The sequence below is a fragment of the Ctenocephalides felis genome, unplaced genomic scaffold (genome assembly GCF_003426905.1).
Source record: "Ctenocephalides felis isolate EL2017-DRISC unplaced genomic scaffold, ASM342690v1 CF-g0.4_SCAFFOLD_01886, whole genome shotgun sequence".
Taxonomy (NCBI): domain Eukaryota; kingdom Metazoa; phylum Arthropoda; class Insecta; order Siphonaptera; family Pulicidae; genus Ctenocephalides; species Ctenocephalides felis.
In genome coordinates this window covers 161,602,116-161,622,068 of record NW_020538040.1, presented here as the reverse complement: position 1 = coordinate 161,622,068, position 19,953 = coordinate 161,602,116, and the positions used below count along the sequence as shown (strand labels likewise).

The window sequence follows — 19,953 nt, the reverse complement described above, 5'->3', positions numbered from 1 at the left end:
AGTTTTTTCAATAATATCACAATAAGCTTTTTATTCTCGCATAAAAATTACACATAACATAGAACATTTATAACGAAAATATAATAATATTTAAAATATGTACAGTTTTATTAACAATATATGTTCTCTATACAATATTTCAAATGGCAAAAGTTTTCAATTATAAAATTCGCCAGTTGAAGTTTTTCTACGGAATAGGTCAATAAATACTTTAGACACGAATTAACCTCCGTCTTGAGCACGGGGAAATCTATTTGCATTTACGGTACCTATATATCAGTTGGCGTATTTATAGATATTAATTGGAAATACCATCTGCAATCAGAATTTCATTTCCTGTGGCGTGGATAGAGCCCATTTAATTTTATTAATTTAACTTCCACTGCAAATCTATTACCACGAGCGCTGGTAGAAAATTTAGAAAAACGAGTGACCAGATTATAAATTTGAAATGATTTACTGGTGCTCGTCAAGTAAGTGCTGATGCTAATTGAAGTGGTTTATATTATATTCTGCATTGACATTGGCTAAGTATAGATCCTTTACTTCAGTCCTGCTCTGTATTTCCGAAATTTTCCACCAACGCCCATGCTTATTAATAGTTCGTCTCCTTATTTCGTGTCATAAAATAATCTCATCAATCAAGAGGTTTCGCAATTTCTCATTCGAATTTACAAGATTATCTTATTTTTTGTACAAATATTAATTTAAGATTTTGTTGAAATTTAAAGATTTTGTCTTACATTATTAAATATATACATTTTAACACTTATGACTAAGAATTTTAAAAATATGTAACAGTTTTACTTATCATAGTAAAATTATTATACGATTTCTGAGCAGAAATAACTTCTTAATTATATGTCTGAAAGATGTTTTGTTTTTTACGCACAATTTTATTTTTTAATTATTTTATGTTTCAAGAAATTGACAAAAAAAATTCTTTTTTGTTGAAAATATTAAAATTTTCAAGAATTTTGGCTGCAAAACAAACAATATTCAATTATGCAATAAAACATTCTTAAAACATCAGATTTTTTTGAATCTTTGTGGTACGGTTACTTCATAAATATGATTATAATTATTTGGAGTATGTATCAAGTTTTTACAAATTAATTCCCTAAATTTTAGAAGTGCGTAATTTTAATCGTTTTCACTCTTCGAACGTCTTTAACTATCTAATAAGGATATTTTTCCGATATGTGAAAATATATTTCATGTAATTGCACTGTAAGCCCTTTCACTATAAGCTATAGTCGATTTTAATCTAAGACGATTTAAATACATTAACCTCATATATCTATTTAGCATAAATTTCATATATGTTAAGACTACTATTTACATTTTCTAACGAAATACTATTTGGAACTACTAGTTTTGAGTAATTCTGCGTAGTTTATAATAGAACACAATATCAGTCTTTAATATAATATACTCAAAAGAGGTATATGTTTTCTATTGATAATGAAATATTATTAATATCTCAAAATATACAGAACTAATTCAGTCAAGTTAACCTCCACATCACTAAACTCAAATAAAGTAACACCTCAATGTCTTTCTGGGTAATTTTAGACTTTGGTTGTTGCATCTATGCCATCAATTTTTTTTTTAATTCGCACACATTTCATCTTCATCACATGCGACCGTGGAATGGTTATACAGACCCTGGGCCATCAATTGGAGGGCTAGTGGGTTCTTTTGGCCAGATGCTTTTTTGATTTTTGCTCTTTTGTTTTGGAACCAGATTTTAATCTGTGCTTCATTCAAACCAAGTTCGGCACTTAACTGCTGTCTTCTCCTTTCTGTCAGATACCGATTTTCAGCAAATTCGTGTTTGAGCCTTGCCAATTGGGTACCACTAAATGCCGTTCGGGGCCTTTTCTCATCCGAGCTTGTATTGCCTGAGGAACTGGATTGAGATTTTTTCTGACGCCTCGATCGAGGTCCTGTAATAGAAGGAAAAATATACATTAATAAGAATGAAAACTATCAGTTCATGCTGGTTAAAATTACAATATATAATTTATTTTATTGATCGTGTGGCAAATTCACGGCATTGCGGTAAATCTATTGCTAACGCATATAATTAACTGTTAATTGGAACGCAACGCGTTTGCATTATTTATGGATAAAGTACTTCGTATCAGAAAACCACACATATACTCCTCGGCATAGCTTCCATAATTATTCGTATATTTATTTTATATCAATGAAATGAATTTTCATTACCAGACGCATCGAGATTTTTGCGTGGACATGCTTGAATAGATATTAATCCGTAGGTTATTGAATTATTTAAAATTTACATAAAGTAGTAATCTTGAAAGCAATTATTTGATCAGAGTATATTATTAAATCATTGGTATTGTTGCAAAAATTGGTATGGTGGACAGGTCTTCCGATTACATTTGACTAGTTAAATGGTTGGGATAGCAGAAGATTAAATCGAACTGTTTCAAATCCTTTTTTATCAAATCAACTTAGAAACCTATTTTCTTTGAGAAGCGAATGTTTTTCACATTATCGATCGTATTCATTCGTTCTTCAGTAAAATACTGATTACATATTAACAATAAAAGCATGAATGCATTGAATAATGGGCGGCGTGCATGCCGTGGCTACGCTGCTTAAGAATCGCATGCTACGACAGCGCTACGTAGCACTAATAATGCATAATATCTACGTTATTTTTCTACGTTATGGAATGAAAAAATACATCCTTATTTGGAAAATATTATATACTTATCAAATATTATGAAATGTTTGTCTAGAAAAATAATTATTAAAACGTAGCTTTAAACATTCAAAACAGGTATACCATTATTAAATTATATTTTTCTCAAGTTTATTTGCGTCACACAAAATAAGTGCTAATTGCCGACAATGTCCACATAATCACTTTCGGTAAATTGCATCATTTGCTCAATCCGAACATGGGACCTCATCCGCTCATATAGGTCGCGTTAATTATTTTCGATAATGTATCCACAAAACACGTGTCGACAAATATTGACAATCAATTATGATGAACGAAAACTTAGAAAAATTAAATGTAAAAAGAGTTTTTTCGACTGAATGATCAGACATAGTTGTCAACAAAATCGATCATTATTACAGGCACATTGTTCTTTGTCAACTTGCATGGTATATACACAATGCAGATTTTTTTTAGAAAATAATGAAAATCTGTAATAAAAATAAAGTAAGAAAATATATAACTTCCCAGACATAGTTTTATATTTTGATTTTTTTTTTAATATCTGTATCTACTTCATTTAGAACATCAGCTAATTTTTGGTGGTACTTAGAATGTCTAATTCGAACGTCGACCCAGTGATTGGACGTCCGGGTGTGATATTTTGAAAAATGACGAAATATTTCCGCTCATCAAGATTGTTTTCGAGAATTGTTTTCCATGTCAAGTCTGTTTATATTATATCTCTAATCTGTATCAATTTCACACGAGGTTCTAAATGAGTGTTCATTAGGACATTGCGTTAGCTAACGACTCTTAACCGATCGTTCACGCGTATCAATAACGTTTTGATACGAGATACTATTATCGATCTAAACATGATAATTGATAGCATTGTATCTACGATGGAACAGCCATGATTTGCCATGCCGTTAATACAAATGAACTTTACTAAATGAAAGGTTATATGCTATCAGTTTGAAAACAAAGGACCAACGCCATGTGATTTGATCGAAACATTAATATCAAAAAGAGTCTTCCGCATTAAATGATACGAAGCGATTGATCAACTATCAAAGCTCTTGTAAATGGATTCCGGATTATTTCTCAACGAAAGTTATGCAATGAGTAATAATGCAACGGAAATTTATTTAATATTATCCGTGCTTTGCTACATTTTTTTAAAAGTATGATCCTCCCATTTGGTCGTAAATACAACCGATGCATGATTGCAGTGCCACGAATTATGTATTGTAGATGAAGAATGATTAGTAAACGCACAGGAAGTCGTTTATTTCCATCGGTTCCTACCGAAGAACGTATCCTAGCAATACTACTTGGCTTTCGTGACTGCCTTTAAAAAATTTTGGCCATTGTTATCATCGCGTGGACTATCATTAAATTTGGCGATTTTGCGAGATCCGATCAGCCATTCTATGAGAATTCTTAAGAAACAATTGACCATACAGCTAATGCGTTTCTGCATTTGCTCGTCATTTAGCAATTACCCAGCATGTTCGAGCAGACGAATATTATTTTGTATTATACATCTGTTACTTCGGATGTGACCACATTTCACTCATATTCAATTATCATCATTGTGATGTGATTGTTAGTTATATGTTATGTTATTTTTTGCAATGGTTTGCAATCGATGTTATCATTGCGGTCATACAGTTCGAGGAAGCGTTTATAAATTACGATTATAATGGATGAGAAAAATATTATTATAATATCCTATTATATAAATCGTATCGAAAAATTATTGCACTCTACATTTGACACAAACTATAGAACTATATTAGACGACTTATAAGTATGGGAGTCGTTTTTAGACGACTTCCAGTGAGTCGACTTTTGCTTCAAAATCACTCTGAGTTGAATTATTTAGAATTCTTATGCGAAAAAAATCAAAATACTGTGTATAACAAACACTTGAGTGGCATGCTGGCTCGTACAGCAGTGTCACTCCTGTGGAAGATGCCACCGCAGCAAAAGCGTTAAATGGGACAATAGTAAAAGTGTGTAAACGCGTTTAAAGTAATTTAATTAAGTTTATTGTCAAAATCCATAGAATTTTACCAATTTCTGTGTCCTGGACACAAAATTTCCAAGAGGATATTCATTTTGATACTGCTCATTTTCAATCTACAAACGATGGCATATTTCAATTTGTCAATTTCATCTTGTTATGTTGAAATACCAGAACTAGTTTATTCTTCGAGCGTATCATAATGCGTGTACTGATTGAAATATACATAGTGCCTCTTCTGCTCATCTCGACGATTGAGCCCAGTTATCGTGCATGTCAATCCACATGAAATAAGTAATGGCCGATGATGTACACGTCTTGTTGAAATTGTAAATAATTTCAAATCGAAATGTAAAGTCTTCCTTTTTAATGGGATAACTATTCTGGGATTGCAATGGTAATGGTCTTTGATTCGGAGTTTAATTTTAAATAGCTTCAGAAATCTTTGTAGAAAAATGACTGAATATTGAAAGATTGGACGTTGGTGAATCTAGTCGGATTCTAATGTGTCCAGTCTAATGAAAAGACTATTCTTATAGGACTGTGTAGTAGGTATCTACTACTTTGGATAAACCAACGAAAGCTTTCAAATGTTCAAGCAAAAATCTTACGCTGATTGTATTTCTAATATTGATCAAAGTTTGATATATTATTGCACGGTATCAAAATATATACTAGTAAATTTATAAAATGTTCAGTGTAGCGGAAAGAATAGCTCAGTCAGTAGCGTGACCAACTCATGCGCCAGCGATCCTCAGATCGATCCTTGGAAATGACGTGGAATTTGAAATTTTGGGTTAAAATTGAATGGTATTTGATTCGATGATGTGAAATTGCATAGAAATGTAATTTAAAAATAGTTAATTTGAAATTAAATAAAATATGAATTGTTGAGTTGAATTTGAATAAAAATAAAAGTAAGAAAAAAAGCAAGATTAGAATTAGAAATCAGATTTAGAAGAGAAAAAGATGAGATAAAGAAGAAAGAAATTAGTTGTAAATTCAATCAATTGCACGATTTTCTTTTCTTCTGTAATGTGTATATTTCAAATTATTGTTTGCTAATTTTTCCCCTTTCATGATTTTATTTTCAATTTCCATTTAAACATATGGTCTCAAAACTAAATGCTTTCTAGTTAAATAACACTTAATTTCAGAATTGCGGTTAATATGAGCGAGCTGACTACGAAACGACTACCGCTCTTTCCGCACGTGTGAATTTAAGATTTTTTATTAGCAACTTTAAATTATACGAAACCTATAGTTTAGTTACACATGTGTTTTACGATTAAAAACTTTGTGTATATATACATTAACTTTCGTATTAATAAAACTGAAACAAACTTGGAAATGTGAAAGCTGAAACCCGAGTAATGGTCTATTTCAATCAGTCGAAAATAATTGAGAGTAGAAAATGTTAATAAAAAAATCTGTTATAAATGAAATTTAAATGACTTGACAAGATATTTTTGCAGTATCGGAATATTTTATGTTTTTTTTTATTTTTGAAAAAAATGTTTTTAACAACATTGTGAAAACTGTTTGTGGAGCAATTTAAGAATTGGATCAGCGTTTACAAAATTAATTAAATACATATATATTTCGCATTGAAAATATTTTGTGTGTTAATGAAAAAAATACGTCGGCTGTTTCTGATTTTATTTATTTTTATTTTTTGCTATAAACTTTTTGTTCAATTGCCTTTTCCAATAAGAGTACTGCAATTTGTTAGGTAAGGACATTAGCAGGAGAATAATTTTAATATTGATCTGAGGCACGAAATATTAGCTTTCGACAAACCATTCTCAAAATTGATATCGGCGATGCACATCGTAACTCATCAAACCATTTTCAGATATTATCTTCTATAATTTGTGAGAAGGATAGGGTCGTCAAATTAGATGGCGTATGTTCCGAAAGCTAAGAGCTGCGACACATGCTCGACGAGTGACGTGATCTTCGGCAATCATTTTCAATGTGGAAAAGTCCATCGGATACAATTTGATTTATGCCATCGTGTTGCCCGTTAACACCGTCCTTTATCTGGTCGGACCATCGGCAGGGAACGATTTTATTGTTATTTTGACGGATATTAATCAGACACTAATGACAAAAGGCGACAACGACTGCTTGTGGACACATAAAAATATCAGGAATATTATATATATATATATATATATATATAATGGAAAATTATCAAAGAGCAAAATTATGACCAAAAGTTGTGCCCATAAAACACAACTCATAGCAAACACTGTAAATAATTGAAGCATTCCATTAACTAAGTAATCTAATTTTATCCACATTGGTAGAGAATTAATTATCTCTAAATCATTTCCAATTCGAAATTCTAACAGACATCAATGTCCTGAATTGTTATCAGATTCTTTCAAGCTATTGTCTTCACTCTCCTAGTCAAGGAAACAAAAAACGAGTTCCCTCAATTTATATTCCTATTGTTTTAAAAACGATAAAGTCAACAAATGTTCCTTTCATCAGAATATAAAAGATAATAAAAACACTATTAATTTCAGAGTAGATCATTTGCTTCCGTATATAGGCGCCATCAAATCCCGTTCTTTACTTGCATTAAACTGTCGTCAATCAAATTACTTCGTTCACTTTGAATATATAGAGTAGTTGTTGATGAATTATTTGCGTTTGACAAATATGTTCGAGGGAATAATTTTTTATAAAGGGCTTACATATGATAATAATGGGCAGAGTTCAACTCTAAGAATAGTGTGGGAGATTTCCCATTGCCATCGTAGTGCTCTGACCTGGGATATTTTCATTTAAAAACATATTTTTAGGTAAAAAATTTTAACACTACTGCATGATATCAGGTTATCCAGAGCTAGGTTCGAACTCACGACCCTGTCCAGACATGGCAACGCGCTTAACCCTTACGCCGTGAAAATTCTGGTTTTTAATGTAAACTTTTGCGAGTAAAAAACCAGGTCATTTGTGAGAACCGTTGATTGCATGGTATTGAAGCAGGCGCAATTTTAAGAATTTTAAAGTTTGATAATAATAAAAATGTTAACAATTAAAATAGGTGGGATAAATAAGTTATGTCACATACAAATTCAATTGCTTATTTTAATTAGCTTTAATTAATTAATTAAAGCTAATTAAAATTAATTAGCTTAGATTCTTTTCTATTCTAGATAAAATAGATTTCTCTCAAATACTAATTTTAGTTCCAAGCAAACAAAAAGTGAAAAGTCCATGCAAATTCTCTATGGATCTATGTGTTGCAATTATTTTCATCAGCTACTGGAATTTATCAGAACAAGTTGGTTAATTAAGTGTTTATGATGTTAGTTATTAAAACGAGGCAATATCCGTTGCTCTTGCAATATCTTGCAGGCTAGTAATTTTTTTTTAGATCGGTTATATAACGTTTTGGATAAAAAGATAGAAGTTCATCTAGCTTTGAAAGAAAATTGTACCAATATAAACATACAGCAAATAGGCAACATCAGATAACATAGTGTAAAAAAGTAAAATTGTTTGATATAATTTTGGTTCAGTTGACTGCTATATTATTCATTTTAAGCACAGTAAAACAATTTGCTACAATCAAATATATGATCAAACATAGAATGCGTACATTCAAAGTACAACAAGAAGGATCGATCGAAAATGATCAAATTACGAGAAGATACAATCAAACAGCTCGTTGGTTTTAGATTAGCCATGCTTCTCGTACATACATGTAGTATCATACTGTACTTGATTCAAGTATAGTTTTAGGTGATTTGTTATAGAAAGTCTGATAAATTATTGGCCCAATGATAAAAATTGCTTCCCAAAACTCCTGACATAATTTTTTTTAATCCTGTACATTTTTGTAAGAATTCCATAAAATCGACCTTGCCAAAGCTATTAGAAACGCAAAGTTTCTAAATTAACCAAGAAGAGTTTGTTGTCGTACCTGTCCATTTAACTCCTGATAAGATTTGTCGCACATGAAATGTAATAAACACAAATGTACCTAGCTGGCTGGGTTGTTAGCCCCTTAACCTGTCAAAGGAATTGGTCACGGCTTACCCTCTGCGTATCCGGTCTCGGCATTAATGTACCGCATCGCTATGAATAGTGTGGTCCATAGGAAAATCGAACTTTTTCAAAATATTTTCTTAAAAATTTTATGGGCTTGTGATACTTAATAAATTTCTAGTGATAAGATACACCATCTTATTTTACAATTTTTGATAATAAATTATTTTATAAGTTATATACCCTACAAATATGAGCATCTGTTATGTTTTCAAAACTGAATCAACTCTGAGCCAAAAAAAAAACAAACAAATAATGTTAAACTTTTTTTGTATCAATGAAATGTTCGCACTTCAAAATGTTATTTTAGGTTGAAAATTTTAGTGAAGGTATAAATATTGACTTTATCTGTCTTGTCAACGTTAATTAATTAGAATTTATGAGTCACCTCACAAAAAAGTTATAATAATTTTGTAAAATATCGAAAAATATGGAATGTGACCTGAAAGTAACGCGGGCCTATAAGGTTAACCCTCATACAGCAAAAAATGATTTTGACTGTCTATTTCACATTATACTCAAATTCTGATTTAATTCTTGCAGACATAATGCTAGATTCAAAGATTTTATTTTTATATTAAATAGTAATAACATTCTTCCTAGTTACTTTCAAGAACAAATTCTGGCAATTTTTTTTTTCACTTATTAATTTGTTAATCAATTCTTATGAAGCGTTATAATACAAAATTGCTAAGTGGACAACTAAATAAAATAAAATTCATGAACACAGATTAAATAAAAATTTAAAAAAAAATGAGTAAAAAATAAAAATAAAAATGTGACTTGGTGAAATGTGCTGCCGACAAAATCTGAAACCTGAATCGATCGATAAATCGATTTTCTTATGATTACACTAACTTTTCTGTATTTGACTGTGCTTGTGAAGTTTGCAACAGTATTCCTAAATATTTCAACATATCTTATTCCGGTAAAATATTGGTATTCATGATTTTGAATTAAAAGAAATATAATCATTATACAAATAAAAAGATATTAAAAGATGTAGAGCAGAAACAACTTGAGATGAAAATATTGCTTTTTTAGAAATGACATATAAATGTGCTTATATACATGTAATACAAGGGCAGCTTTAAAGTAATATTTTATATTTGTTTACATGTTATTTGTAACAGAGTGAGTTTTACAATTTTTTTATTTGTCTGATTTTTTCACCAAGCCAATATTGAGAACCCTTGGTCTAACAACTGAGAACGTACCAGCGAGTTCCTTCTAAAGCGTGTATAATTGGAGAAAAGTTAATTCTTTACGCTCTCCGACAGATATGTCAAAATATTTTGTAGAGACTCGACCGAAAAAGATCCAAACAAATGCTTAAGTATGGTTAATATGTTTATACTTTACGGTCGAATAGTCCAGGATCTCCTTACAAAATAATTCTCTTGTATTATATTTTCTCTCCGTCACCGTTGAGGATATTAATTATCAGAAACGATGATGCTGTTACGGTCGAACAGATCACAGGATTAAATTATTAATGAGATTCAAGTCATGTTTAAGATGAATAACAATTGACGTAATTGTCTTGTTTAGTGAAACGTCCTGTACGGACGAGGTATTAGTTGCGGATTACGCGCTTACCTACCGCAAACTGATGATCCTTGGCAAAATACAATCCTTGGGAATTATTACTATAAAAATTGCGAATATTCCTAATTCATATCATTTAACACGTTAATCGCCATGATATCAGAAAAAAATTCATGGGTCACGGTAACTTTATCAGATATTTTAGGTGAACATATAACAAGGAAACTTAATGTATCAAAGAATTTTTTTTGCTAAAATTCCTGGAATAACACAATTTTTATGTCACACAAATGTGACTGACATAGCGCTTTGAGTATGTTTGTCATGACTCATGTAAAACTTTTTAGCGTCATACACATGTGACTGACATGGCGATTAATGTGTTAAATTGTATTTATCAACTAATATGCAAATTTTACATATTTTCCAATTAGATAACTGCTTTTTGTCGGTTGCTCATATTCGGCAAATGATATAGAATGACGGTTCTATTTTCTAATTTACTGAAGCAGAAAATACTTTTTGCGCATTCCACATTAGAAAATTTCCCTAACAATAATTTTCTATAATTATATCACAGACGTACAGTAACTGAGCCTAGCATTTCCATGTCATGACGAATTCGCATTTACACGATATGCTAATTCGACCAAGAAACCGTAGTGTTATAGACGATTTATATATATATATATATATATATATATATATATATATATATATATAATATGATTTATATTATGGGGAACAATAACATTTAATTACAATTTAAATTATACACTTTGATAATACTATTAGAAAAGGGTTATAATTGCTCAATAATAAATTACTATGCTATTTTGCAAATATTTTTATCATTTTGTGTTTGCTACTTTTTCAGCACACACGATTCACTAGCATTTAACCCTTTCGCTACGGATATGATGGTCCATGGACGACATCCACATAACGTACTGTATCAGGATGTTGTGTGTGCCTTTGCTTCAAGATTTATCACTAATAGTTTAAGTATTGAGAATTATAGTCTTACTGCAATTTCAAGTTTATTAAAAGCGTAATTTTTTTAATAGTGCAATTGAGCGGCACGCTGTTCCGTACAGCAGCGACACACCTGCGGAAGGCATTCCCGTAGCAAAAGGATTAACAATGATTTAACTTTGAGAATTTCTGAAGAAAGTTTTCATCACTAACACGATGCATCAATACCTGTATGTTAGGCTTGCAATTTATTCATACTAGGATATACATACATGTGTGTGTGCCCTATGTGTATTTGTTTATTTATTTACATGTCCATGCGACGTTTATTTATAATTGTGGACGGATTGGCCAGAGTACGTGCATTGTACTTGTATGATTTTACGTTCCAATGGCTTTTCCGAACATCATAATGGGGTTCGCATAGACGACGGCGAAGAACTAACTCTCACAAAAGCATAAATAAATTTCATAAACCTGCATTTCTTACTCTCTGTATAGGTTATACCTTAGCAACAGACATCAGATTTATTACAGTTTTATTTATATACGTTAATATTTCTTTATGTACTTCGTGTAAAGTTTATATCGTTTATATCGTGTTTTCCGTAGGGACTTCGTTCCGATGTTCAACCGACTGCGAACTGTCGGCTTGCGCTCCTTCCTCATCGGGTGAGCGATCGCGAATTTCGCAAAATAAACATTTTGTATCAGACAATAATACTTCGTCGGCGGAAGACAAATATCTCTATCGAAGAGCTCTATTCGTCTTGCGGTTCTTGTAAGTTGTTTGATTAATATCATCATAAAGTACATATTATTCATATCTGTAATTGGCAAGATAGGATTATGCACCGTGCTCTAGAAGTATCACGTTTCCTGACACGAATAGCTCTATCTATACATTTTATGCTATAATAGATATTGTTTAATTGTTTCAAATTTTAGATATTTTACCAAATAAATAATCATGTTTATTTCGTTAGATGACACAAAGCCTAATTCAATAACGTTGTCAAGACCACCAATATCAATATTTATGACCTTTGCTAGAGTTTTCAATCTAAAATAACATTTTCATACAAAGTGTTAACATTAACTAACATTATAGGTCGCTATGATTTGAATGTCACATAATTCATTGATACCAGAAAATTGGTTTAAACAGATTATATTGTTTTTCATTTACATGTATTGGCTCATAATAACTGATTTTTCCCCCTATTTTTTGCGCAAAAAAAGTTCGACCCATATAAAGTCCAAATATATAAATAATCCATAATGAAAATTCGTAAGTATCCGTACGTTAAAGTTTTATGTTTTTATAATATATACTTTTTAAGGTAAAATAAAGCTCAGCATGCTATTTAGTACCCAGCAATCATTAATATATAATTTAATTAATTTTGTTAAATCATTGGCAAATAAAAAAAACAGATCAAGAATATTTCTTCCAATTTTGTTAAATTTTCATTCCTTCTATATTATATTGAAATCTCATTGGATTTTTTTTTCAAATGAAGTGTACAAGTGATTAAACATTTCATTCATCAAAAAATTAAAATTAAGTAGTATTTATTCTTTTAAATTCGTTTTTCAACCGATTCAACCTAAATTTCAATAACCATGAATCCTTTCTCGTCCTTGTCTCATCTATCCCCGTCATTCATATGAATTTTATCTGCATCCTTGCGTAACCCACAATACAGCTCTATCAAACCGCTATCGAAATTATTGTTGTGTTGTTTATTTACTAATTTATTAGCTCGATCTAGAAAGTTGTACCCATATACTCTGTCTGGCAATGCGCAACAATCGATTTTAATCCGCCGTGTTGCTAGAGTACTACAATAAACTCTAGTTGTAACAACGGTAAACGACCTGGGCTATAAGATAGCTAAGCGATATACAGGAACATCGAAAAATATATCAGTAGATAATGTATTAGGGTAAGACGGGGCACAAAGGTCCAATTTGACTTTGAGCAATTATGTTGTGGAAACCAAACCAATTGTATCACAACAAATAAGACATATCAAACAACTATTTGACTATGTTCAGTAACCCTCACATCTAGTTTATCATTGTAGGAATGTGTTTTTCTGCTGTTTTTTCAAAAATTTGCCACATGGTTCATAGACAGTAAAATCGAACAGCCAGTGATACAAAAAAAAGTTTGAACTAAATTTTTTCGTTTTTCCTTTGCATATATAGACTTATAAATACTGATTTTTCGTTCCTCTATTTTTTATGTAAAACAATAATTTGGCCCATAGAAAATTAAGTTGAGCGCAACGGTCAAGAAAAGGAACAAGATAAATCTTTATAGTATTTTTTTTATAGTTCTCTACAAGATACTAAGTAATCGTACCTAGTTTATAGCCTTTCAACTTCCATGGGACAAATAAATAATTACTTTTGTTAATTTATTTCTTATTATTCTTTTCGGCTGGATTCATTTTACAAATGAATGTCACCGAGCCGAAGCAAACCAGTCGAGAGCTTAGCACGGCTCCAAAGACGCCGAGAGCCTGAGCGGGATTTCGCATTCATAATTAATTTAATGTGATAAAGTGAAGTTGACATAACGACAAATTGGTAACATATAGTGGTATGAATCTAATAATTATTCACGATGTTTAGACTTAATTTATATTCATGGAGATTTTAGATTGCAAGCATACCGATAAATGACAACCGACATATTCTTCATTTTCCATCACCTTACGATGTCAAGCAGAAACGGGGTGATAGTATTGATCACTGTCATGAAAACAATTAGAAAAAAATTGTTTCATGTAGTTTGAAAATTATAAGCTTTTAAGTGCAACTCAGAGCTTTGGTATAAATGTGATCATTTTTCAGGATATTTTTTATTAAATTTGTTCATTCAGTTTTGGATCCGTTGAACTTTCAATTTTGAAAATCGATCGACTTTGAGAAACCCTACTTGAGAAAAAATGTACTATAGTGTGTTGGCGCATTTAATCAGGATTTCAAAGTTTCATAATAAAAAAAAATCCAGTAAAAAAATAAAAACCTAAAAATGACTATATTCTTTCAGAAACAAATTTTTATATAAGACTTTATTTTTTTTCATCACAATATCATGCCAATATTCAAAATTATTCTTTGCGTTGTTATAAATATATTAATGATAATTAGAACATATACAGTTTTGTTGTATTTGTACAAGTAAACATTATATATAAAACAATGTTCTTATTGTTAGTATAATGCAAATTATGGCCTCAGTCTTGCTTACAACAAATACTCGCATAAAAATAAAAAAAACACAAAAACATTCAATGAATTCATTTAAAATAATTAGCATAGAACGTGTCTAAAAAAGTTATAACTCAAACAATATGCCGGGTTCAGCCAAGCAGTCATTTCTTTTGTTCTACTCAGGTTCGATAACTCAAACTGCATGCTTTTGCATGCCAAACGCGCGATTTGCATAAATATCTAATTGTCTCATAAAACATGAACAAGTAGTAGGTTTGTGGTAATGGTAAACGCAATTAAAATCTCTGATATGGGTGTATGTGCGGTGTTCAGAAATGAAAAATGATAAAAAATTACACATCAATTGCAAAGAAAACACTAATATAAAAATATATAAACATTAAAAAAATGACAAAGGTGTAATTCTTAATGCATGTTCATCGACATGTCAGTTGTGAAAAGCATTAAACCAACTCTTATATTAAATAAATCGTTGAAATCAGTGTAACTTCAAGTTAACATATTTTATTTTCTGCACATTACAATGTCAATAATCATAAGCAAATTACTTCTTTGTCATTTGTTTTTAAATAGCAACTACCTAAAATATGTCTTTTATTGTGACTAACCTGAACTGGGTCGATCACTGTATCTCGTGCAGTATACCCATGCAGGCCAAAGTTCGGGTGTCTTGTTAGGTGTGGATGCAACACTATTATTATCAGGGCTGGTCGGCGGACTGATGGTAGAACTGATAGACGGGCTGGTTGGACTTTGAGGTGGCGATGATGTTACAGTCGAAGCATACGGCCTATACAAAAGCGTTGATGCTGGTGTTGAGATTCTATTACTACTGCAGGATGATCTCCTAGCATGCTGCAACGCTCTCAAACCAAAGTCCGGACTCAATATATTTCGAATAGAATAAGACAGGGATGATGCCGGTGCTGAATCTTCTGGAGCCATAATTATAATTTAACTAACTATCATTTAGTGCACTAATTATTTAATATGCACGTACAAAGCACTACACGTGTAAAATGCTAATGTAAAAATGTCTTAATCCCCAAACTGTTATAATGATATTATATATAATTTAAAACACGCGCGTAACTCGCTGTTCTCTTGTTAGTATGTGTATTGGCACTGAAAGTGTCAACTGCGGAAGAGTGACGTGCACTGACTGACTGTTGTGATCTTTATTAGTCTTCGAGTCGTCTAGGTTCGACTTGGCCACGCCTGTTGGGTCTCTTCCACAAAACAAACAGAGCCGCTGATCGTGCGCGGTCGCGCAGCATTCGGCTCTCTTCGTTCCCAGCAGGTAAAAAACAAGCGTTCTCACGCAACGCGGAGCGCGCGGTGGTAGCACGCGGCTCAGTGCGTCCCGCTCTGTCGCACTCCGCTCGTCAACGGCCGACAGAGACGGCGAAAGGGAGTACGGTACGCCGGCTATGGAGACGAGCCAATGGAGAGTAGCGATAGGCGGAGCTGCTCTAACGATCGCCCCGACCGCGGTACGACGGATCAGTCAATTGAGTTGTAAGACTATTTGTTTTATTCGCGGTGATTGCTCTCGGCTCCGAACTAGGGCTTACAATACCGGGATTCCGGACGATTTTTGTCCGGTATTCAATACCGGTATTCAAATACAAATACCGGTATTTTGGTATTACCAAATATTATTAAACTTGCGCAATATGTTTTCTGCATAACGACACGAGTATGACAATGACAACATCGACTAATCGTGCCTTAAGGCAAATTGCTTGAACTCAATTGTGCTGCATGGCGTTTTAGAAGAAATATCAAAGCGCGTAAGCGCCGCGTCGCAGTCTATGGGATAAACATTGGTAGGGAACTCATAGAAATGTATAAACAAATTTTATACTTATTAAAATCCCTATGAAATATCAGATAATTTGATGTGCATATGTCTAATGATCAATTTTGACAGCCAAATGGTGTTTTGTTTTTTACTTTTTTCACTATTTGATCATTTTTTCATTTTGTCAATACAAATAAAATGTCTCTGAATTATTTAAATCGGGCACGTTTCGTTCTCTTAAAAACTGAATTACCATTTTGGGCACTTTTTGCCCCGTATCATTGAAACGGCTAGACCTGTACTAAAACAGTTTTTTGTATCTATCTACTCCCATTCGCTAATAAAATAAATAATTTGTACTCATTACAGGACAATATTTATAGCATTTCATATATTATTCTTCCAATATAACAACTGCGATAAATAAAAAAAAATATAACAATTTTTTTATTGGCAATGCAGGTATTAATACCGGTATCCCGGTATTACAAATTTTAAATATCGAATACAGATTTTAGTATGGTATTGGAAGCCCTACTCCAAACGTATTCTCGCTCGCGGTCCGGCCGAGGCACCGTCGATCACTCAATATGTGATCACCTGTGTACCTCTTTATACCTTCATATTATAGGGCACAATGACGATCCCGAACACATCAATGATGATGCCTTATTTGAAATGGCTGCTTGCGAACGCTTTGACCACTTTATTCCGCTCAATCAGATCACAAATTATGCGTTGCACTATTTTGATATAGGTATCACTCAACAGCGAGTGACGTACATATATATTATACTATATACATCACACTATACGTGTTATATATAAGTGTTGTATGTAAACAATTAAATCAACGATTCTCAAAGTGGCCCATTTAGATCGCCGGGGGTCCATGACAAGTATTAAAAGGTCCACGGCAGCAAAAAAAAAGTTGTTGAGTCCACGTAATGAAAATTAGGGGTTTACGATAGTACTAGATAATTATATGAGACTATCTAAAATAAAAAAGTCATATACAATATTTATAAATTAGTAAAAACATACTAGTTTATACACACATATAATCTAGTTTTGATCATAAAACGGGGAGTTTCCATCTTATCTAAATCTTTCCATCATAGATTACTAAAAATTCGTAACTGTAACATGCATTTTATAGTGCTGTATTTTGACAGTAAAATTATGAAATGTTTTTGGAAATATAAGCAAATCATAGTTTAGAGTATATAATTTCGTGTAAATGCAAAATTAATAAATTTCGTTACAAAAAATTCAAAAATCGTGTAAGATCAAAAACGTCGAAAACGAATACCATGTTAAACGGGGGTATAGGTGTACAATCTAGTACAAATGTTTAAATTGCAGAATTACAGATCTGTTTACAAGAAAAAAGATAGGCTGGACGTTAATTGCCAGAAGTTGTAAGGGTAAACTTTACAAAATTTATGCCAAATGTCGATAATTAAAAACATTTTTTTATTACTATTTTTCACTTTTAGTACTGTTTTCGAAATCAAGTAATAAATGTATAAACTTATTTTTACATGTATTTTTAATTTAAATGTTAAATAGTAAGTACAGTGTTAATTACAATATGAAATTTAGGGGTTCTATAGTAAAGCAAGAGGGCCACGACACATATAGTTTGGAAACCTATGAGTTAAACGATTATAATCATCATTACCTTATTATAAAAATTTGGTATAATTTATTAGAAAAAATTAACATTTTATTTTAATTATTCATCAATCATATGTTTTTGAGCATTATTTGTACATTGTAGCTTGTACATTAAAAAGTATATGATAAGTTTCTATATTCGGTTTAAAAAAAACTGTTTAATGTTGTTAAGTACAAATGTTCTAAAAAAATATTTTATGTATGCGCTAAATATTCTTCCATTTAGTAAAATTACGTTGTTATTACCAAGTTAATTAGTATATTATGTGTATTATGCAATTTGTGTTAATTATTTTGTTTTGTAAAATCCAACAATTTCACATGATCCTCAATCGTAACTGGATAGCTCTCCGTGTGGCGAGACATCATTTAGCCGCGATGAAGACGATCGTGTATAACGATATCATTGACGTATCCAAAGGCAATTAACATAAGTAAAGGCAGCGTCAGCGAGGAGTTTAATATTACTCGATGCACGTGCTGCAAAATGTTTTATGCGATCATTTCATTTCCACAAAAATAATGATACGTACACGAAACGCATCAAAGTTAATTTGCAGTCGGTTTAAACTGGCCGCTGACGCAGTAACGGTGAACGGGCCCGCAGTATCGATGTGCGCACGCGGTAAAGTCAGCGGCCTGTGATTTCAATATTTGTTCAGACAGAAGTGAATTTGCATAAAACTTATGCCCGAGCTAACTTATATGGTTTTCACGTAACGATTTGTATGTTTTTTCTTCGATACGTGCATGATAAGTTTGTAATTTTTGTATCTCGTTCAATAACTTAATGATATTTGTGGTCTATTACGAGCTTTTCGGGTGATGATCGATGGGAAAACTATAGAGTCTACATGAGATGTGTGTTAAGCCCACGAGTTAAATTTAAAACTGATTGTCACAATGCTTTTATTTCAAAATAAGCTCATCTGTATTTACATACCCGTCGGACGCTGAATCTTTACATTAGAATATTTAAATTAGTGGTATATGGCATCGTGCTAAGACGAATTGCTCGAACTTCCCGTACCTAAATTTATAATTTTTAAAAAAGATTCAAAATTTGATTTTTTATAATATTTTGAAATATTTTGGAAATTTTAAATTTTTTTCAAAGCAATCGCGCTGTTTTAGCTGCGTAGAAACTAAATATCGAAGCGCGTAAGCACCGCATCCCAGTAAACCTTTGTACTTATTATTAACATCTCTATAAAATATCTAAAAATTTGATGTGCATCTATCTAACAATCACTTTTGACCGCCAAATGGCATTTTTTTAAAAAAATAATTAAATTTTAAATAATTATTTCTCAGATCTCTGAAACTGCTTGATTTGCCTTAACAAAAATTTAATCACTTCTTCATTATGTCAATACAAGTAAAATGTTTTTTGAATCATTCAAATCGGAGGCGTTGTTCTTTCAAAAACTGAATTGGCATTTTTTCACACACGTACATGCATCAATTTTTCTCAGGTTTGCCAAAATGTTTAGAAATCTCTCAAACGTAAAGATATGCAAAAATTTGCATTTCCAATTCAACAAGCTACGTATAAAAATGTACTTGAAGATGTAAGTATCAATAACAAAATCTAATTGTATTGGCTATTGCTTTGTTCGGCCAGATTTGTTATGTTTGTATATATATATACATACACTAGTAAAAACTCTAAACTTTCATAAAATAAAATACCTGCCCTTCTAATTTATCTAGAGAATATTTTCAATCAACATAAATGTTGATAAAAACTCTCAGGTATAAAAATTGAAATCTGCGTGAAAATTTGTAAATTAAGTTTCTCTGAGAGAACGAACCTTCACTGAACAGCATTACTACTTCATTGTAAAATAATTGAATTAAGTTTTAGATATAAAAGAAATAACATTGTAAAGAAACTTATAT

The 19,953-nt window shown here is 31.6% G+C and overlaps 1 protein-coding gene across 1 annotated transcript; it reads right to left on the bottom strand.

Moving 5' to 3' along the window:
* Positions 1–1,611: 1,611 nt before the first annotated feature.
* On the bottom strand, positions 1,612–15,512 carry LOC113376162 (homeobox protein engrailed-1-B-like). Its single transcript, XM_026616080.1, has 2 exons — positions 15,176–15,512; positions 1,612–1,949 (listed from the first exon to the last, which is right to left on the bottom strand). The coding sequence occupies exons 1-2, from the start codon at positions 15,510–15,512 to the stop codon at positions 1,612–1,614; spliced, it is 675 nt and encodes a 224-aa protein (XP_026471865.1).
* Positions 15,513–19,953: the final 4,441 nt, after the last annotated feature.